This window comes from Oncorhynchus masou, chromosome 24, assembly GCF_036934945.1.
Source record: "Oncorhynchus masou masou isolate Uvic2021 chromosome 24, UVic_Omas_1.1, whole genome shotgun sequence".
Classification (NCBI taxonomy): Eukaryota; Metazoa; Chordata; class Actinopteri; order Salmoniformes; family Salmonidae; genus Oncorhynchus; species Oncorhynchus masou.
In genome coordinates, this window is record NC_088235.1 from 95,090,836 (window position 1) to 95,113,524 (window position 22,689).

At 40.8% G+C, this 22,689-nt stretch overlaps 1 protein-coding gene across 2 annotated transcripts in view; it reads left to right on the top strand.

Moving 5' to 3' along the window:
• The window catches only part of sec16b (SEC16 homolog B, endoplasmic reticulum export factor), a 55,888-nt gene extending 33,929 nt beyond the window's left edge, over nt 1-21,959 (top strand). Inside the window, exons 11-25 of one of the 2 annotated variants that reach the window (XM_064935724.1) lie at nt 5,878-5,974; nt 6,989-7,134; nt 9,019-9,116; nt 9,800-9,881; nt 10,230-10,347; nt 10,960-11,071; nt 15,681-15,786; nt 16,007-16,144; nt 16,930-17,049; nt 17,567-17,651; nt 18,042-18,329; nt 18,525-18,553; nt 19,426-19,530; nt 21,019-21,130; nt 21,584-21,959. In XM_064935724.1, the coding sequence (XP_064791796.1) occupies nt 5,878-5,974; nt 6,989-7,134; nt 9,019-9,116; nt 9,800-9,881; nt 10,230-10,347; nt 10,960-11,071; nt 15,681-15,786; nt 16,007-16,144; nt 16,930-17,049; nt 17,567-17,651; nt 18,042-18,329; nt 18,525-18,553; nt 19,426-19,530; nt 21,019-21,130; nt 21,584-21,591 (1,644 nt within the window). In that variant the 3' untranslated portion in view covers nt 21,592-21,959. Of the gene's footprint in view, nt 1-5,877; nt 5,975-6,988; nt 7,135-9,018; nt 9,117-9,799; nt 9,882-10,229; nt 10,348-10,959; nt 11,072-15,680; nt 15,787-16,006; nt 16,145-16,929; nt 17,050-17,566; nt 17,652-18,041; nt 18,330-18,524; nt 18,554-18,851; nt 19,030-19,425; nt 19,531-21,018; nt 21,131-21,583 lie in introns of those variants that run through there. The other variant, XR_010451487.1, reaches the window with a different exon arrangement.
• Nucleotides 21,960-22,689: the final 730 nt, after the last annotated feature.

Consider the following 22,689-nt stretch of genomic DNA (forward strand, 5'->3'; position numbering starts at 1 on the left):
AGTAGGTGTACTATATATCTCCTCACACTCTTATAGTAGGTGTACTATATATCTCCTCACACTATTCTCATTGGTGTACTATATATCTCCTCACACTCTTATAGTAGGTGTACTATATATCTCCTCACACTCTTATAGTTGGTGTACTATATATCTCCTCACACTCTTCTAGTAGGTCTACTATATATCTCCTCACACTATTCTAGTTGGTGTACTATATATCTCCTCACACTATTCTAGTTGGTGTACTATATATCTCCTCACACTCTTATAGTAGGTGTACTATATATCTCCTCACACTATTCTCATTGGTGTACTATATATCTCCTCACACTCTTATAGTAGGTGTACTATATATCTCCTCACACTCTTATAGTAGGTGTACTATATATCTCCTCACACTATTCTAGTTGGTGTACTATATATCTCCTCACACTCTTATAGTAGGTGTACTATATATCTCCTCACACTATTCTAGTTGGTGTACTATATATCTCCTCACTCTTATAGTAGGGGTACTATATATCTCCTCACACTATTCAAGTTGGTGTACTATATATCCTCACACTATTCTAGTTGGTGTACTATATATCTCCTCACACTTTTCTAGTAGTGGTACTATATATCTCCTCACACTCTTGTAGTAGGTCTACTATATATCTCCTCACACTATTCTAGTTGGTGTACTATATATCTCCTCACACTCTTATAGTAGGTGTACTATATATCTCCTCACACTATTCTAGTTGGTGTACTATATATCTCCTCACACTCTTATAGTTGGTGTACTGTATATCTCCTCACACTATTCAAGTTGGTGTACTATATATCTCCTCACACTATTCTAGTTGGTGTACTATATATCTCCTCACACTCTTGTAGTAGGTGTACTATATATCTCCTCACACTATTCTAGTTGGTGTACTATATATCTCCTCACACTCTTATAGTTGGTGTACTATATATCTCCTCACACTCTTCTAGTAGTGGTACTATATATCTCCTCACACTCTTATAGTAGGTGTACTATATATCTCCTCACACTCTTATAGTAGGTGTACTATATATCTCCTCACACTCTTATAGTAGGTGTACTATATATCTCCTGACACTATTCTAGTTGGTGTACTATATATCTCCTCACACTCTTATAGTAGGGGTACTATATATCTCCTCACACTCTTCTAGTAGTGGTACTATATATCTCCTCACACTCTTATAGTAGGTGTACTATATATCTCCTCACGCTATTCTAGTTGGTGTACTATATATTTCCTCACACTATTCTAGTTGGTGTACTATATATCTCCTCACACTCTTATAGTAGGTGTACTATATATCTCCTCACACTCTTATAGTAGATGTACTATATATCTCCTCACACTATTCTAGTTGGTGTACTATATATCTCCTCACACTCTTATAGTAGGTGTACTATATATCTCCTCACACTCTTATAGTTGGTGTACTATATATCTCCTCACACTCTTCTAGTAGGTCTACTATATATCTCCTCACACTATTCTAGTTGGTGTACTATATATCTCCTCACACTCTTATAGTAGGTGTACTATATATCTCCTCACACTATTCTAGTTGGTGTACTATATATCTCCTCACACTCTTATAGTAGGTGTACTATATATCTCCTCACACTATTCTAGTTGGTGTACTATATATCTCCTCAAACTCTTATAGTAGTGGTACTATATATCTCCTCAAACTATTCAAGTTGGTGTACTATACATCTCCTCACACTATTCTAGTTGGTGTACTATAATCTCCTCACACTCTTGTAGTAGGTGTACTATATATCTCCTCACACTCTTATAGTAGGTGTACTATATATCTCCTCACACTATTCTAGTTGGTGTACTATATATCTCCTCACACTCTTATAGTAGGTGTACTATATATCTCCTCACACTATTCTAGTTGGTGTACTATTTGTCTCCTCACACTCTTATAGTAGGTGTACTATATATATCCTCATACTATTCTAGTTGGTGTACTATATATCTCCTCACACTCTTATAGTAGGGGTACTATATATCTCCTCACACTATTCTAGTTGGTGTACTATATATCTCCTCACACTATTCTAGTTGGTATACTATATATCTCCTCACACTCTTGTAGTAGGTGTACTATATATCTCCTCACACTATTCTAGTTGGTGTACTATATATCTCCTCACACTCTTATAGTAGGTGTACTATATATATCCTCACACTATTCTAGTTGGTGTACTATATATCTCCTCACACTCTTATAGTTGGTGTACTGTATATCTCCTCACACTGTTCAAGTTGGTGTACTATATATCTCCTCACACTATTCTAGTTGGTGTACTATATATCTCCTCACACTCGTGTAGTAGGTGTACTATATATATCCTCACACTATTCTAGTTGGTGTACTATATATCTCCTCACACTCTTATAGTTGGTGTACTATATATCTCCTCACACTCTTCTAGTAGTGGTACTATATATCTCCTCACACTCTTATAGTAGGTGTACTATATATCTCCTCACACTCTTATAGTAGGTGTACTATATATCTCCTCACACTCTTATAGTAGGTGTACTATATATCTCCTGACACTATTCTAGTTGGTGTACTATATATCTCCTCACACTCTTATAGTAGGGTACTATATATCTCCTCACACTCTTCTAGTAGTGGTACTATATATCTCCTCACACTCTTATAGTAGGTGTACTATATATCTCCTCACGCTATTCTAGTTGGTGTACTATATATTTCCTCACACTATTCTAGTTGTTGTACTATATATCTCCTCACACTCTTATAGTAGGTGTACTATATATCTCCTCACACTATTCTAGTTGGTGTACTATATATCTCCTCAAACTCTTATAGTAGTGGTACTATATATCTCCTCAAACTATTCAAGTTGGTGTACTATACATCTCCTCACACTATTCTAGTTGGTGTACTATAATCTCCTCACACTCTTGTAGTAGGTGTACTATATATCTCCTCACACTCTTATAGTAGGTGTACTATATATCTCCTCACACTATTCTAGTTGGTGTACTATATATCTCCTCACACTCTTATAGTAGGTGTACTATATATCTCCTCACACTATTCTAGTTGGTGTACTATTTGTCTCCTCACACTCTTATAGTAGGTGTACTATATATATCCTCATACTATTCTAGTTGGTGTACTATATATCTCCTCACACTCTTATAGTAGGGGTACTATATATCTCCTCACACTATTCTAGTTGGTGTACTATATATCTCCTCACACTATTCTAGTTGGTATACTATATATCTCCTCACACTCTTGTAGTAGGTGTACTATATATCTCCTCACACTATTCTAGTTGGTGTACTATATATCTCCTCACACTCTTATAGTAGGTGTACTATATATATCCTCACACTATTCTAGTTGGTGTACTATATATCTCCTCACACTCTTATAGTTGGTGTACTGTATATCTCCTCACACTGTTCAAGTTGGTGTACTATATATCTCCTCACACTATTCTAGTTGGTGTACTATATATCTCCTCACACTCGTGTAGTAGGTGTACTATATATCCTCACACTATTCTAGTTGGTGTACTATATATCTCCTCACACTCTTATAGTTGGTGTACTATATATCTCCTCACACTCTTCTAGTAGTGGTACTATATATCTCCTCACACTCTTATAGTAGGTGTACTATATATCTCCTCACACTCTTATATCTCCTCACACTCTTATAGTAGGTGTACTATATATCTCCTCACACTATTCTAGTTGGTGTACTATATATCTCCTCACACTCTTATAGTAGGGGTACACTCCTCACACTCTTCTAGTAGTGGTACTATATATCTCCTCACACTCTTATAGTAGGTGTACTATATATCTCCTCACGCTATTCTAGTTGGTGTACTATATATTTCCTCACACTATTCTAGTTGTTGTACTATATATCTCCTCACACTCTTATAGTAGGTGTACTATATATCTCCTCACACTCTTACTATATATCTCCTCACACTATTCTCATTGGTGTACTATATATCTCCTCACACTCTTATAGTAGGTGTACTATATATCTCCTCACACTCTTATAGTAGGGGTACTATATATCTCCTCACACTATTCAAGTTGGTGTACTATATATCTCCTCACACTATTCTAGTTGGTGTACTATATATCTCCTCACACTTTTCTAGTAGTGGTACTATATATCTCCTCACACTCTTCTAGTAGGTCTACTATATATCTCCTCACACTCTTATAGTAGGTGTACTATATATCTCCTCACACTATTCTAGTTGGTGTACTATATATCTCCTCAAACTCTTATAGTAGTGGTACTATATATCTCCTCAAACTATTCAAGTTGGTGTACTATACATCTCCTCACACTATTCTAGTTGGTGTACTATAATCTCCTCACACTCTTGTAGTAGGTGTACTATATATCTCCTCACACTCTTATAGTAGGTGTACTATATATCTCCTCACACTATTCTAGTTGGTGTACTATATATCTCCTCACACTCTTATAGTAGGTGTACTATATATCTCCTCACACTATTCTAGTTGGTGTACTATTTGTCTCCTCACACTCTTATAGTAGGTGTACTATATATATCCTCATACTATTCTAGTTGGTGTATTATATATCTCCTCACACCCTTATAGTAGGGGTACTATATATCTCCTCACACTATTCTAGTTGGTGTACTATATATCTCCTCACACTATTCTAGTTGGTATACTATATATCTCCTCACACTCTTGTAGTAGGTGTACTATATATCTCCTCACACTATTCTAGTTGGTGTACTATATATCTCCTCACACTATTCAAGTTGGTGTACTATATATCTCCTCACACTATTCTAGTTGGTGTACTATATATCTCCTCACACTCGTGTAGTAGGTGTACTATATATATCCTCACACTATTCTAGTTGGTGTACTATATATCTCCTCACACTCTTATAGTTGGTGTACTATATATCTCCTCACACTCTTATAGTAGGTGTACTATATATCTCCTCACACTCTTATAGTAGGTGTACTATATATCTCCTCACACTCTTATAGTAGGTGTACTATATATCTCCTCACACTCTTATAGTAGGTGTACTATATATCTCCTCACACTATTCTCGTTGGTGTACTATATATCTCCTCACACTATTCTCGTTGGTGTACTATATATCTCCTCACACTCTTATAGTAGGGGTACTGTATTTCTCCTCACACTATTCTAGTTGGTGTACTATATATCTCCTCACACTCTTATAGTAGGGGTACTATATATATCTCCTTACACTCTTATAGTAGGTGTACTATATATCTCCTCACACTCTTATAGTTGGTGTACTATATATCTCCTCACACTCTTCTAGTAGTGGTACTATATATCTCCTCACACTCTTATAGTAGGTGTACTATATATCTCCTCACGCTATTCTAGTTGGTGTACTATATATCTCCTCACACTATTCTAGTTGGTGTACTATATATCTCCTCACACTCTTATAGTAGGTGTACTATATATCTCCTCACACTATTCTCGTTGGTGTACTATATATCTCCTCAAACTCTTATAGTAGGTGTACTATATATCTCCTCACACTCTTATAGTAGGGGTGCTATGTATCTTCTCACACTCTTATAGTAGAGCTACTATATATCTTCTCACACTCTTATAGTAGAGGTACTATATATCTTCTCACACTCTTATAGTAGGTGGAACCCCTTTTGTCTTAGCACTTTTGAAATATCAAGAGTTGGCCAAGATGGTCCAAAACAAAACTAACTATACGCCCACATACTCATTCTAATATTACCTTACTTTTTTTATCTCCCTGGATTCATTCAGCGTATCGTTGGTTCAGACATAGCAGAGCTGCTGATGAGGAACTCTCAGGGCCATGGTGGTTCAGGGGGAAGTGAATCAGAGGCCCCTACACTCATAGGTAAAACATTTTTTTAAATCGTCTGCTAAATGGCATACAGTGGGGCAAAAAAGTATTTAGTCAGCCACCAATTGTGCAAGTTCTCCCACTTAAAAAGATGAGAGGCCTGTAATTTTCATCATAGGTACACATCAACTATGACAGACAAAATGAGAAAGAAAAAAAACAGAATCACATTGTAGGATTTTTAATGAATTTATTTGCAAATTATGGTGGAAAATAAGTATTTGGTCAATAACAAAAGTTTATCTCAATACTTTGTTATATACCCTTTGTTGGCACTGACAGGGGTCAAACGTTTTCTGTAAATCTTCACAAGGTTTTCACACACTGTTGCTGGTATTTTGGCCCATTCCTCCATGCAGATCTCCTCTCGAGCAGTGATGTTTTGGGGCTGTTGCTGGGCAACACGTACTTTCAGCTCCCTCCAAAGATTTTCTATGGGGATGAGATCTGGAGACTGGTTAGGCCACTCCAGGACCTTGAAATGCTTCTTACGAAGCCACTCCTTCGTTGCCCGGGCGGTGTGTTTGGGATCATTGTCATGCTGAAAGACCCAGCCACGTTTCATCTTCAATGCCCTTGCTGATGGAAGGAGGTTTTCACTCAAAATTTCACGATACATGGCCCCATTCATTCTTTCCTTTACACGGATCAGTCGTCCTGGTCCCTTTGCAGAAAAACAGCCCCAAAGCATGATGTTTCCACCCCCATGATTCACAGTAGGTATGATGTTCTTTGGATGCAACTCGGCATTCTTTGTCCTCCAAACACGACGAGTTGAGTTTTTACCAAAAACTTGCACAATTGGTGGCTGACTAAATACTTTTTTACCCCACTGTATATAGGTAAAGGACTTTACACCACACGTACTGAGGAAGACATGTTGTTTTTTGTCTGTTGGACATGTTGCTATGGGTTAAAAAATAAATCAAACAAAGCTTGTAAATAATTGCAAATTATATCCAAGTGAGTCCTGGCCTTTTTTCCCCACTTTCTATATCACCCTCATAGACCTGAGTGAGGGCCCCAGTCCTGAGACAGACCCCTTGGATGGAGCAGATCTGTTGACAGGGACAGCCACTAGTGTTGGTACGGCTGAGTCCACAGAGAAGGACATGCAGGGATACACCAAGCTTCTCCTGGCTGGACGGAAGAAGGTCAGGGTGATCTCTTGAACAACATATAATAATATATTTTAAAATGGTAAAGTAATATCCTGTTTATTCTGCAATTAATAGATAGTGTCTATGATTAGCACCATGGAGACAGCATAGTGATAGCTGTCTGACTAATGTTATACCAGGGCTATCCTCTTACTCCTCCAACACTGACCCCTGACCCTGTGTTCTTGTACAACTTCTCGCCTATGTCTCGCCCATAACTCTCACACTCCTCCCCCACACCTCATGTCTCCTCCAGATACTTCAGTTCTGGGACAATGTTTAGTCCATGGAGAATAAGAGCACCTCCTCCCAGCTGCCCACTGCACTGAGGCTAGGAAACACTGTCACCACCGATAAATCCACAATAATTGAGAATTTCTATAGCTGGCCATGCTTTCCGCCTGACTACCCCTACCCCGGTCAACAGCCCTGCACCACCCACAGCAACTTGCCCAAGCCTCCCCATTTCTCCTTCTCCCAAATTCAGTTAGCTGATGTTCTAAAAGAGTTGCAAAATCTGGACCCCTACAAATCAGCTGGGCTAGACAATCTGGATCCTCTCTTTCTAAAATTACCCGCTGCAATTGTTGCAACCCCTATTACTAGCCTGTTCAACCTCTCTTTTGTATCGTCTGAGATTCCCAAAGATTGGAAAGCTGCCACGGTCATCCCCCTCTTCAAACCGATCCCTGCCCGCACCTACCCGCCTGTCCAGCATTACTACTCTGGACGGTTCTGACTTAGAATATGTGGACGACTACAAATACCTAGGTGTCTTGTTCGACTGTAAACTCTCCTTCCAGACTCACATTAAGCATCTCCAATCCAAAATGTAATCTAGAATCGGCTTCCTATTTCACAACAAAGCATCTTTCATTCAGGCTGCCAAACATACCCTCGTAAAACTGACTATCCCACCGATCCTTGACTTCGGCGATATCTTTTACAAAATAGCCTCCAACACTCTACTCAGGAAATTGGCTGCAGTCTATCACAGTGCCATCCGTTTTGTCACCAAAGCCCCATATACTACCCACCACTGTGACCTGTATGCTCTCGTTGGCTGCCCTCGCTTCATATTCGTCACAAACCCACTGGCTCCAGGTCATCTATAAGTCTCTGCTACATAAAGCCCTGCCTTATCGCAGCTCACTGGTCACCATAGCAGCACCCACCCATAGCACGCGCTCCAGCAGGTATATTTCACTGGTCACCCCCAATGCCAATTCCTGTTTTGGCTGCCTTTTCTTCCAGTTCTCTGCTGCCAATGACTGGAACGAATTGCAACTTTAAGCATCAGCTGCCAGAGAAGCTCACAGATCACTGCACATAGTACATAGCTCATCTGTAAATAGCCCATCCAACTACCTCATCCCCATATTGTTATATATATTTTTTGCTCCTTTGCACCCCAGTATCTCTAGTTGCACACTCATCTTCTGCACATCTATCACTCCAGTGTTAATTGCTAAATTGTAATTATTTCACCACTACGGCCTATTTATTGCCTTACCTCCCTAATCTTACCTCATTTGCACACACTGTATATACATTTTTTTCTATTGTGTTACTGACTGTACGTTTGTTTATGTGTAACTCTGTGTTGTTGTTTGTGTCACACTCTTTTGCTTTATCTTGGCCAGGTCGCAGTTGTAAATGAGAACTTGTTCTCAACTGGCCTACTTGGTTAAATAAGGTGAAATAAAAATAAAATAAAAAGGCTCAGGCTTGAGTTTCACATTTTCACCTCCCCGTGCCTCCCCCAACTGTTCCTTCACCCCTCCCTAAGCCTCCCCAAACCTCCCCTATGCCTCCCCCCACGGTTCCTCAGCCCCTCACTCACGTCTCCTCCACACCTCCTTTATGGTTCTTTCACAGGAGGCCCTCGAGTCGGCCATGAAGAGTGGACTGTGGGGCCACGCCCTGTTCCTGGCCAGCAAGATGGACAACAGGTCCTATACCACTGTGTTGAACAGGTAAGCGCATTGTGCAACATTGTCTTTGAGACAATACAGTGCTTTTAGAGATAATTCACTATTGATCCATGGTTAGTGGGTTGGGTGTACGTGGGGGGTAAGGAATAGGGGAAGACTGCGGGATGAGGAGTGAAGCTTGGAGTGAGGGATAGGGACGGGGATGACGGAGGAATGCCTCGTCTCTGGGCAGATCATTGGTCTGGACCTCACGCAGTTTGTTTGCAGTTCTGTGGGCATAATCCACATCCTCACTTACATGATCTGATGGTCAGTGACGGGGTTGACAACATACTCAGCACACAGCGCAATGTTACATATTCATATACCATTACATATTCAGTATTTCGGTAGGCGTTTATTTTTTTAAATATTTTACTTGACTTTTTTTTTTTTACAATAAACAAAAAACATGAGCTTTTCTATTACCCTGAAAAGGGGTGGATTTTTCCATGTACAGTGTAGCCTTACATGTTCATATCAATTACATATTAATATCACATTACATATTCAGTATTCTGAATCTCCATTTCGTGGGCGGTTGTATTTGCAGCACTCAGTGACTGGAACTATGCAGGGGCGGGATTCTTTCCATGTACAATGACCTTACATATTCATATCTATTACATATAAATATTGAATATGACATATTTAATATTTCCATGGCGTGGTCATCTCTATGGCAGGTTTACAGGCCAGCTAGCTCCCAACGACCCCCTACAGACCCTGTTTCAAATACTCTCTGGAAGGATCCCTGCTGTTTCCACGGTAAAACAATGCTAAATAAATTCATAAACATACCACAGTACAATAGTTGTCTATTCTATTGTGCCCTTCCTTCCTTGTGTAATTGGGGCTGGTCTTGGCACATTTACTGTAGTTGACCAGTTCATGTTTTCAGTGGCTGTTGTGTTTATTGTACTGTAGTTGGTAATTATGCTAATAATGTACAGTATATTTACAGTATTTTGCACCAAATTGTCATATAACAATCTGGTATTAGACTGACAGTGTGTGTGTGTGTGCGTGTGTGTGTGTGTGTGTGTGTGTGTGTGTGTGTGTGTGTGTGTGTGTGTGTGTGTGTGTGTGTGTGTGTGTGTGTGTGTGTGTCCTCAGTGTTGTGGAAGTGACAAATGGAGAGACTGGGAGCCTCACCTGGCCGTCATGCTGTCCAATGAGACGGGAGATCCAATCGGGCACCAGAAGAGCATCATTACCATGGGAGACACGCTAGGTATACACGCACGCATATACATACATACATACATACATACATACATACATACATACATACATACATACCTACATACATACATACATACATACATACATACATACATACATACATACATACATACATACATACCTACAGTTGAAGTCCGAAGTTTACATACACTTAGGTTGGAGTCATTAAAACTTGTTTTCAACCACTCCACAAATTTCTTGTTAACAAACTATAGTTTTGGCAAGTTGGTTAGGACATCTACTTTGTGCATGACACAAGTCATTTTTCCAACAATTGTTTACAGACTACAGATTACAGATTATTTCACAAATAATTCAATGTATCACAATTCTAGTTGGTCAGAAGTTTACATACACTAAGTTGACTGTGCCTTTAAACAGCTTGGACAATTCCAGAAAATGGATAATTTCAGAAAATCTGATCTGCATCATTTTCTGCATCATTTTCTGGAATTTTCCAAACTGTTTAAAGGCACAGTCAATTTAGTGTATGTAAACTTCTGACCCACTGGAATTGTGATACATTGAATTCCCATGATAGTGCACTATATAGGAAATATGGTGCCATTTGGTACATAACCTTAGTGTTGTCTCTCCCCAGCCTCCAGAGGGCTGTTACATGCTGCTCATATCTGCTATCTGACAGCTTACGCTCCTTTTGGCGTCTACACAGCCAAGACCGAAAGACTGGTGCTTCTGGGCAACTGCAACAGGTGAGCTCAGCTGTAATATGACCCAGATTGTATTAACACTCCTTTCACTTGTCATCTTTCTGGGTGGTGATCCCCTCTTTCACTCTTATGTCTTCCTAACGAGTGGGAATGTCCTCTTGGACTCACTGTTGAACAGCACAGCAACGGTCATTTGAGACACAACCAATCTCACGCCATGAATAGAAAGGAGCTCCTGGTGTTGGAAGAAGAGGGGTATCAGTTTTTGGGTGATCCCTGTAATGTTTTCTTAACAAGGTGTCCTCTAGGACTCACAGTAGAACAGCACAGCAATGCATTTGTAACGAGTGCACTGGGAGTCAGGGAGTGCATCATTTAATAAACAGATGAACGAAACACGAACAATGCACAGACAGGAAACTGAAACAATAACGCCTGGGGAAGGAACCAAAGGGAGTGACATATACCCCCCTTTGACATATACCCCCTCCCTGGTACATTCGGCTCCAGACGCAGGACCCCAACAAAAGGGACAATCCCGGGGATCCAGAGTGGACCGGTCGCCTCCGCTGAGGCGCAGAAACCTGACGAACTGGTTGAGGCTTGAAAGCCTGATGAGCTGGCTGAGACCTCTCCGGTTGCCTCAGTCGAGGCACTGGAGCCTATTGAGCCCGCTGAGGTATGGAAACCCGTTGAGCCAGCTAAGGCAGGGGGACCCAACAAACTGGCTGAGGCCTCCCAGGTAGCTCCAGTTCGGACACCCAGACCTGACATCACCTCCAACACAAAACAATACAAATTAAAAACACCCCTTGATGCTTCCCTTTGGTGAGGCGTTATTCTGTAAAGAGTACACTGGGAGTCGGGAAGCAAGTTCAGGGAGTGCATAATTGAATAAACAAATGAACAAAACACGAACAACTCACAGACAGTAAACTGAAACAGAAACAATACCGCCTGGGGAATAAGCAAAGGGAGTGACATATACAGTGCCTTGCGAAAGTATTCGGCCCCCTTGAACTTTGCGACCTTTTGCCACATTTCAGGCTTCAAACATAAAGATATAAAACTGTATTTTTTGTGAAGAATCAACAACAAGTGGGACACAATCATGAAGTCAAAGTCCAGACCTGAATCCAATCGAGAATCTGTGGAAAGAACTGAAAACTGCTGTTCACAAATGCTCTCCATCCAACCTCACTGAGCTCGAGCTGTTTTGCAAGGAGGAATGGGAAAATATTTCAGTCTCTCGATGTGCAAAACTGATAGAGACATACCCCAAGCGACTTACAGCTGTAATCGCAGCAAAAGGTGGCGCTACAAAGTATTAATTTAAGGGGGCTGAATAATTTTGCACGCCCAATTTTTCAGTTTTTGATTTGTTAAAAAAGTTTGAAATATCCAATAAATGTCGTTCCACTTCATGATTGTGTCCCACTTGTTGTTGATTCTTCACAAAAAAATACAGTTTTATATCTTTATGTTTGAAGCCTGAAATGTGGCAAAAGGTCGCAAAGTTCAAGGGGGCCGAATACTTTCGCAAGGCACTGTATATAGTGAAAGTAATCAGGGAAGTGATGGAGTCCAGGTTAGTCTGATGACGCGCAGGTGCGCATAACGATGGTGGTAGATTTTCGCCATAACAAGCAGCTTGGTGACCTAGAGACCGGAGAGGGAGTACAAGTGACAGTCTTGCCATGCTGAAAGGAAACGAGCTAGTGATTTTGGAAAAGCAGAATAGGGACGTCATGCACCCAATTTTTAGTGGTACACACAATGGAGGTATCGATGTGAGGGGGATGCCCCTATAGGCATGAAAGTAATAGCTATTGATTGCGGGAACTAATGCCACAACATAATGCTGCTATCGTAGCATGACTGGTATGAAAACCACTTAGTCCTACGTAAAGGCCCAGCACAGCCAAAAATTAGATTTTTCTGTGTTTTATACACTGCCTTCGGAAAGTATTCAGACCCCTTGACGTTTTCCACATTTTGTTACATTACAGTGTTATTCTAAAATTGATTAAATAAAAAGTAAAAGCTCAGTAATCTACTCACAATACACATAATGACGAAGCAACATTTTTTTTTTTTTTTTTTGCAAATGTATTAAATATAAAAAACAGAAATACCTTATTTACATAGGTACTCAGACCCTTTGCTATGAGACTCTAAATTGAGCTCAGGTGCATCCTGTTTCCATTGATCATCCTTGAGATGTTTCTCGACATGATTGGAGTCCACCTGTGGTAAAGTCAATTGATTGGACATGATTTGAAAAGGCACACACCTGTCTATATAAGATCCCACAGTGGACTGTCCATGTCATAACAAAAACCAACCCATGAGGTCAAAGGAATTGTGCGTAGAGCTCTGAGACAGGATTGTGTCGTGGCACAGATCGGGGGAAGGGTACCAAAACATTTCTGCAGCGTTGAAGGTCCCCAAGAACACTGTGACCTCCATCATTCTAAAATGGAAGAAGTTTGTAACCACCAAGACTCTTCCTAGAGCTGTCCGCCTGGCCAAACTGAGCAATCGGGGGAGAAGGGCCAAGGTCAGTGAGAGAACAAGAACCCGATGGTCACTCTGACAGAGCTCTAGAGTTCCTCTGTGGAGATGGGAGAACCTTCCAGAAGGACAACCATCTCCTCAGCACTCCAGCAGTCAGGCTTTTATGGTAGACTGGCCAGACAGAAGCCACTCCTCAGTAAAAGGCACATGACAGCCCACTTGAAGTTTTCCAAAAGGCACCTAAAGACTCTCAGACAAAGATTGAACACCTTTGCCTGAATACCAAGCGTCACGTTGGAGGAAACCTGGCACCATCTCGACAGTGAAGCACGGTGGTGGCAGCATCCTGCTGTGGGGATGTTTTTCAGTGGCAGGGACTGGGAGACTAGTCAGGATCGAGGCAAAGTTTAGCGGAGCAAAGTACAAAGAGATTCTTAATAAAAACCTGCTCCAGAGCGCTCAGGACCTCAGTCTGGGGGAGAAAGTTCACCTTCCAATAGGACAATGACCCTATGCACACAGCCAAGACAGCGCAGGAGTAACAAGCCTCTGAATGGCCTTGAGTGGCCCAGCCAGAGCCCGGACTTGAACCCTATCTAACATCTCTATAGAGACCTGAAAATAGCTGTGCAGCGACACCCATCCAACCTGACAAATCTTGAGAGGATCTGCAGAGAAGAATTGAAGACTCTCCAAGTACTGGTGTGCCAAGCTTTTAGCGTCATACCCAAGAAGACTTGAGGCTGTAATCGCTTACAAAGGTGCTTCAACAAAGCTCTGAGTAAAGGGTCTGAATACTTATGTAAATGTGGTATTTCAGTTTTTTTTTATAATAAATTTGCAAACATTTCTACTAATTTGTTTTTGCTTTGTCATTATGCGGTATGGTGAGTAGATTGATGAGGGGGGAAAACAATTTAATAAATGTTAGAATAAGGCTGTAACATAACAAAATGTGGAAACCCTGAGTTAATAGACCAATAAGAAAGAGTTCTAAACCTTTCTGTTAACAGCTAGGGTTCAGTTTTCCCCTCCCCTCTCAGACCACTCCCAGACAGTCATATAAAAATTCTTGCTTGAGAAATTGCTCCTTGCTAATAAGCAATTTCTGTTTTGTTTTTAATGAAAATGCTAAAAACTAATCACAGTAAGGTAGTTAATTGTTACCCAGAAATCATTTGATATTGAGATTAACACGGTTTTAAAGTAACTGTCTAGTGTTTCCAGATTTCTATTAAATATTACTTATAATTAATAAAAATATGAGTGAAATAGTTTCACTTACAAATGTTTTTAATTAAGTATGTTAAAAAGCAGCTTTTCTGTGTTGGAATGGTGTGGGCGTACCCCAACAACAGAATGGTGTGGGCGTAGCCCAATAACAGAATGGTGAGGGCGTACCCCAACAACAGAATGGTGTGGGCGTAGCCCAACAACAGAATGGTGTTGGCTTAGCCCAACAACAGAATGGTGTGGGCGTAGCCCAACAACAGAATGGTGTGGGCGTAGCCCAACAACAGAATGGTGTTGGCTTAGCCCAACAACAGAATGGTGTGGGCGTAGCCCAACAACAGAATGGTGTGGCAACAACAGAATCGTGTGGCAACAACAGAATGGTGTGGCAACAACAGAATGGTGTGGGCGTAGCCCAACAACAGAATGGTGTGGCAACAACAGAATGGTGTGGCAACAACAGAATGGTGTGTGCGTAGCCCAACAACAGAATGGTGTGGCAACAACAGAATGGTGTGGGCGTAGCCCAACAACAGAATGGTGTGGCAACAACAGAATGGTGTGGGCGTAGCCCAACAACAGAATGGTGTGGGCGTATACAGGTTCTTAAAATGACATGTTCTATGAGGAAACGGTGTTGAGGTGAGATATTTGAAGTGTTTTTTTGTTGCATTTTTTTTGTATGCTTTGGCCAAAAATATGAATATAGGACAAGTCAACAACATTATTTGGGTATGAGTTAACAGAATATGGACTTTTAAAAGTGAGATTTTCACTGGACAGTTACTTTAAGACTTAGTCGGGAAGCTAGTAGCTAACAAGTAGTAGTAGTCCCAATGGTAACTTTTTAATGTTTAAAAAAAACATCTGCTAAGAACTGAATGTATTTCCTCCCCTACAGTCTGCCATTCAAAGAGTTTGCTCAGAATTCTGCCATTCAGTGCACAGAGTTATTCGAGTACTGCCAGAGACTTGGAGATAAATTCTTCTGTATCCCCCCCTTCCAGGTAGTTTATATTCATTTTTTTATGACTAGAATGATTCGTCCATAATTTGCCAGATTTGGAACTCATAAGTCAATACAGAGTTTTGATTCCATCTGTATTTTGTTATTAAGCTTTCTCTAGTCCAGGACACAGTGAAATTATGTTTAGCTTTTTCCATGTGGCTACCGTAGGTTGTGCTGTTGTGTTGTTGTCTTGTTATAACCTGTTGTGTCATTCCCAGGTGTATAAGTTCCTGTATGCGTGTCGTCTGCTGGATGCTGGGCTGGCATCCCAGGCCTTCCACTACTGTGAGGTGATAGGGATGTCTTTACTCAGACTGCAGGAGCCCAGCATGGTGCTGCTGGGGGAGCTTATCAAGGTAGAGCACTTTATCATGATACTCTGTGACATACAGTACTTTGGCGGTAGGTAGCCTAGCGGTTAAGTGCGCTGGGCCAGTAACCGAACGGTAGCTGGTTAGAATCCCTGAACTTACTAGGTGAAAAATCTGTCAATGTGCCGTTGAGCAAGGCACTTAACCATAATTGCTCTGCATAAGAGCGTCTGCTTATCTATGCACTTCCATACATACGATAAACACAGTCTGCAGGGAGAGCTTATAAAAGTAGCGTACTCTGACTTGTACTGTATGTATCATACTCACATTTTATGCCATATTGCATTCCTAGTGTCCAATCACTTCAGGGCCTGTGTTCATAAAGCATCTCAGAGTAGGAATGCTGATCTGGGATCAGTTTTCCCTTTTAGGTCATAATGAATACCATTACATGGGCAGGAACGACCTGAGCTCCCGAGTGGCGCAGTGTTCTAAGGCACTGCATCCCAGTGCAAGAGGTGACACTTCAGTCCTTGGTTTGAATCAAGGCTGAATCACATCCGGCTGTGATTGGGAGTCCCATAGGGCGGCGCACAATTGCCCCAGAAGTTGTCTGGGTTTGGCTGGGGTAGGCCGTCCATTGTAAATAAGAATTTGTTCTTAACTAACTTGCCCAGTTAAATAAAGGTTCAATAAAAAAAACACAAAAAGGACCTGTTCCAGAGGGTACCAGATTAGGCACTAATGTACAGTAGTGCCTTAAAAACACTGTGTGTGTGTTTGCTCAGCACTTTCCCTGTTTGTGTGTGTGTGTCCTCCCCTCCCAGCTGGCAGAGCAGCTGAAGCAGTGTGAGGGAATGGGACAGCTCAGTGACACAGCTGACGACAGGCCTGGACAGGAGCCTGACTGGCTACAGCAGCTGAGATACAGACAGCAGGGCATACAGGTGACCACACCACAATGCATCACCATTGTACTCGTCATGTCTCTCTCTGTCACATTTTCACATGTTCTTCTGTTTGTGTTGGAGATGGTTACCTATTTACTGGGTACAAACATCCTTGTATAGAGTTATACTTTGTTGTTGTTCACCTAAATTGGATTTTAGCCTATAATCCACTGGTACTGGTAGGTTGTCAAGTGAGTGAAATTATGTCAGTTGGCACTTCTGTCAAGGTTGCTGAGGTGTAGGTACTTACTATAGTCCAGCTGGCAAGACTAGACTCAGGATTTTAACTTGCCTCAGTCAGCACAATGGTTGGCCTTACATAGACACTGGTAACATTTTTATTACTACATTAGAATTCCTTTGTACCATTTTTAAATTATATATTTCAAACAATACCAGACCGTTTTAAATTATTATATTGGCTCATATGATCTTAATTGTGTATTTTTTTGTCTCTTCCAAAACATTCTCTACACATTATGATGCTATGGTTAAAACATATCTATTTGCTTAGATGGGGAGCAGTGGTTTTAGTGATGCATACCAGTCACCAGCAGACTGGAGTCCATTGGCCCATGAGGAGAGCACAGTGTATTCAGGTAAACCTACAGTCCCAGATCATTATTTCAATGGACAATTAATAACAATTTATTGGACTCACTTTTCTTGATGCTCAAAGCAGCTACATAGTAAGGGGGAACTCACTTCATCCACTTGGGTGATGTACGGCCACCATTTGTGCCACATCCAGTATTTCTCTGCTCTGTGTCTGTCTGTATGGTGTGGTACCCTCTTATTCCACCTGGGGGGAGTGTCTCATGTATCGGAGTTGCATGATGACTCACCAGAGGGCTAGTCCTATCAACCAGTTGCACAGTGTTTGAACCATGTCCCAGGTCGAAAGTAGTGATTTAATAGGGAATGGGGTGCTATTTGGGACGTACTACAGTGTTGTAATTTTTGTCTTCACTCCTTTGGTTTCTCTGTAGAATCAGACACCAGTGACCTTTCTGCAAGGGGAGATGACCAGGGACTGGATGCTAAATTCCTCTCCTACAAAGCAGCAGAAGAGCAACAACAACAGCACGTGCAGGCACAGCAGATCAACACCCAGCCTCTGCTGCCAGTCATGGCTTCTAACACTCAGCCTGCAGTGCCACTTGTGGTGGGAGGCCAGGACCACAGTTACCACTACACAGACACTGGCCAGCTTCCGCCTCAGCCTCAGCCTTCACCTCAGCATCCTACACTGGACTGTCCTGCTTCAGCAGGGGAAGGTGAGAAAATGGATGAAGGCCCTGGTTTTGATTGATCAAACATACTAGTGATTCAACCCTGTTTCTGGTGGTTTACAATGAAACATGCTCATTTAATGTAACTCCTTTTTACTCCTTTTATGAATCTTCTTACTTGTTTCTGTTGTTAACTGTGAAATGAGGACCTCATGCTTTGATTTCATTGTATTGTTTTAGGGGCTGATCCTTCTGCTGGCCCAGGCATGGTGAGTGCTCAGTAGAGTTTTATTTGCTACCAAACATACATTACATGTATATACACGAACATACCCCCGTTTGGGGCATACAAATTTAATCTCTGTAAAGATTTCTAGTGATTTATTCCTGAGCACCTGCTGTTTCTGTCAGTGGTGCTGTATTTTATATGCAAAACATAAATAAACAAATTAAAAATTAAAAAATCGTTTGATAAATGTATTTGTGAGACTCAGATGAGGTCATGTGTCTTGTTTGTGTCCATCGAGATGTCAAATGACAGTCTGTATATCTGTCTGTCCTATGCAGATAGGGGTTCAAGTGAATGCTGGCATGATGCCGGTGGCAGAGTATGGTCAGCAGTATGGTCAACTACGGCCAGGAGAATGATTATGGAGATCAGCAGGCATGGCAGCAGGGAGGGCACCAGGCCACCATCACGCAGGAGGGCAAGGCCTCAGAGCCGGACAAAATCCAACCAAAACAGGTGGGTGGAGCCTGATGCCTGTCGTTATATCGACAGCATCAGATAAGACCCAGAGTTTGTTTTAATAAGCCTCTCTCTCTCTCTCTCTCTCTCTCTCTCTCTCTCTCTCTCTCTCTCTCTCTCTCTCTCTCTCTCTCTCTCTCTCTCTGTCTCTCTCTCCGTCTCTCTCTCTCTCTCTCTCTCTCTGTCTGTGTGTCCGTCTCTCTCTCTCTCTCTCTCTCTCTCTCTCTCTCTCTCTCTCTCTCTCTGTCTGTGTGTCCGTCTCTCTCTCTCTCTCTCTCTCTCTCTCTCTCTCTCTCTCTCTCTCTGTCTCTCTCTCTCTCTGTCTGTGCGTCCGTCTCTCTCTCTTGCTCTCTCTCTGTGTCTCTGTCTCTGTGTGTGTCTGTGTCTGATCAGAGCATCAAGTCAGGGTGGTTTAGCGGCTGGTTCAAACACAAACCCAAAGAGGAGCAAAGTGAGGCGTCTCAGGATGCAGACTCAGCTGACCCAGTTCCCACTATGGTAAGGGTCAAGCAGACCTACTGTTAACTCTTAGCTAGCCGTTAGATGGGGGACATAACATCATGTGCTGTCAGGTCAGTGATCTCAAGTTTAGGTTTTGTAGTTTACCGTCCAACAAACGATGTCGATGGACATAATACAAATTTGATGATGAAGGGCAAGAAAATTATGAACTTGGTTGAAAACAATCTATTAAAATGAAAAGGATTCTTCAAATTAACCACTAAGGCAGTTTTGGATATTATTATTATTTTGATATTCAGAGAATTTGATCTCCTTGTACTTCTCATAAGACCCATTGGAGGTGGTGACGATGTTTAGTTTGAATGTAGACCCATTGTAACTTTTTAATGAAGGTTAGTCACTAGCTCTAAGTAGGGTATGGTATTTGCTGTCCTGTCAACCACTAGGTCTAAGTAGGGTATGGTATTTGCTGTCGGTCAACCACTAGGTCTAAGTAGGGTATGGTATTTGCTGTTGTTTAAGCACTAGCTCTAAGTAGGATATGGTATTTGCTGTTGGTCAACCAACTCTTTCCAGTTTAATGGCAATGTTTGCAACACATTCTGCATAAATACAGTAGCTTAGCTATTTTGTTGTCCATAGCATCTGAATTGTACAACTACGATCCATAAGTTACAATGATACAATAACTATGTGTCATAAATGGTTTAACTACTACTTTCCTGAGAGCATTGTATCATGCAAGTTAGATTAAAACAGTGATTTTTAAAACTTGCTCTAAATATGCCAATAAGTCAAGTCACAAGTAATTTGAAGGATTTTATTGTTTTTTGTTATTAAGTGATAACAGTATATTAAAATGTTTGAGACTAACTGGCTGATAAATTGTTGTAAGTTAAACATAGTTTTTAACAATGAAAAGTATAACCTACCAAGTGTCAAAGTAAAGCTTTTCAGAAACATCTTAAATACATGATTACATAATCAGAAACAAGTAGCTTTCCTTGTGTCAATGACAGTAAACTCTCAAAATTCACCACGGAGTAGCTATTGAGTCTATGTATGCCCCTTAAACTGGAGGTTTGGAGAGATAAGCAAACCTAACGCATCCTAGTGCCGTAAAATGAATTCAGTGTAAGGTGGCTGACTTTCCAAGTGATGACCCCTTAGTACAGCTGTAGGATCTTAATTTGATCACTCTTTTGTTGCAGATGAGCTTTGTGATTGATATAAATTCATTGAAAATCCGCACTAACACAGGTTAAATCAACAGTATTGCACTTTTAATTTAGCCTACTTTTGTCCAGCTAATAGCCTAACCACCGATCAAGCAACATTATGGACTAAACGTTAAAATCCTGTTGCTGCAGGATTATTTTGCTATGACAATACTGGTCAAATTAAGATCCTACATCTGAATCCTTAGTGCCCCTCGGTATGTATTCGTTGGTTACGTCATTATGCAATACTAGGTCAGTGGGTCTTGGGCGTTAAATGTAACATCATTTATGTGTATTTCCTCAGGAGACGCCTCCCACTTCCCTATTTTCTTTCCCTCCCACTACCAACATCCCTGCAGCCAATTTTCCTACCCAGCCTGCATCTACTGGTATCAACGCCTTTTCTCGGAAAGCGGGTGAATAACAGGCCGGAATGCATTGGACAACACATAGACTAACGTTTTTCTGTTTTTCTGCAACCACCCACCATACATCATACAACTGTACACATACACAAATCATTAATGATAATAAAATATTTGTGGTGACTATTGATATTTAATGGATTACTGCATGTTGGAACTGCGGAAATGCATGAATAATGTGCCGAACAGTGTCCAATACTGTCCAGAGTTGTGGACAGGAGGCTGCAAAGCTCACTTATCACTGTATCTAATTCTCCCGGAAGCGAATTTGGGCTGGTTTTCTCTTTCACCTACACTTTGATGAAGGGTCTATGCTGAAATATGTTGGGGACTTTACATTTTTTGAACTGCTCTATGCTCTGTAGATAAAGGCTTTTAAAATGTAAAACCCATCTGGAGAGCCTGGAACTTAGACCTTTCAAACAATTTTTTCCTGTTTTTCAGATTTTTAATTCCCCACTCCAGAGCAATGGTGGATGTTTTTGTGGGATATTTGTAGTGCTCCCGGTATATTGTTTCCTGTCGGGCTGCTCTTGAACCAGACATATTCATGCTGAATGACAACTGTATGCTTGTCTAGGCTAACATGAAGTGAGGAATTTTGACTGTTGCTTCTTTTGTAATGAAATACCCAACATGCTCTGGCATATAGTGATAGTGCTTCCATTGATAGTGTTAGTGCCTCGAGTGTTAGTGCCATTGAGTGATAGAGAACACCATTGAGTGATTGTCTGAACTTTGGTCTGCTGTGGAATCCTTTCAGTAGTCTTTAAACAACAGAATGAGTACAACAGAGAAATACAAATGGTTTATAACAATGCTTTTTTTGTGAATATATTTTTCTCAATCAGAAAACAGTGCTCATGTGCTATTTGACCTGAATGCTATTGTATATGAGACATAACCTTGATTTCTATGAGTATCCCTCCCTTTTATCGTTGTCTAAACTATAGATGAATATGGTTAACTTGTTTAAACTATGGTTTATAATGGTCATATTATTCACAAACAAGTTGTATATAACTTGTTGCTAAATCTTTGCTGCCCTTTGAGCATTGAATCTGGAGCAAAGTATGCATTTCAACCATTGCACTACCCTGCATAACCCTGACAAACTCTGCAACACATACTGTAAAAAAAATCTTTAACCAATCTAATAATACTTTTTAAGTACCATACATTCTGTCATTAGTCTAGATACGTTGCAGCCAATGAAATGTTTTTCCTATGTCCAACATGAGTGTGATATTCACACACACTCTACACACATATAGACACATATACACTACCGTTCAAAAGTTTGGGGTCACTTAGAAATGTCCTTGTTTTTGAAAGAAAAGCACATTTTTTTGTCCGTTAAAATAACATTAAATTGATCAGAAATACAGTGTAGACGTTGTTAATGTTGTAAATGACCAATGTAGCTGGAAACGGCAGATCTTTATGAATATCTACATAGGCGTACAGAGGCCCATTATCAGCAACCATCACTCCTGTGTTCCAATGGCACGTTGTGTTAGCTAATCCAAGTTTATCATTATAAAAGGCTA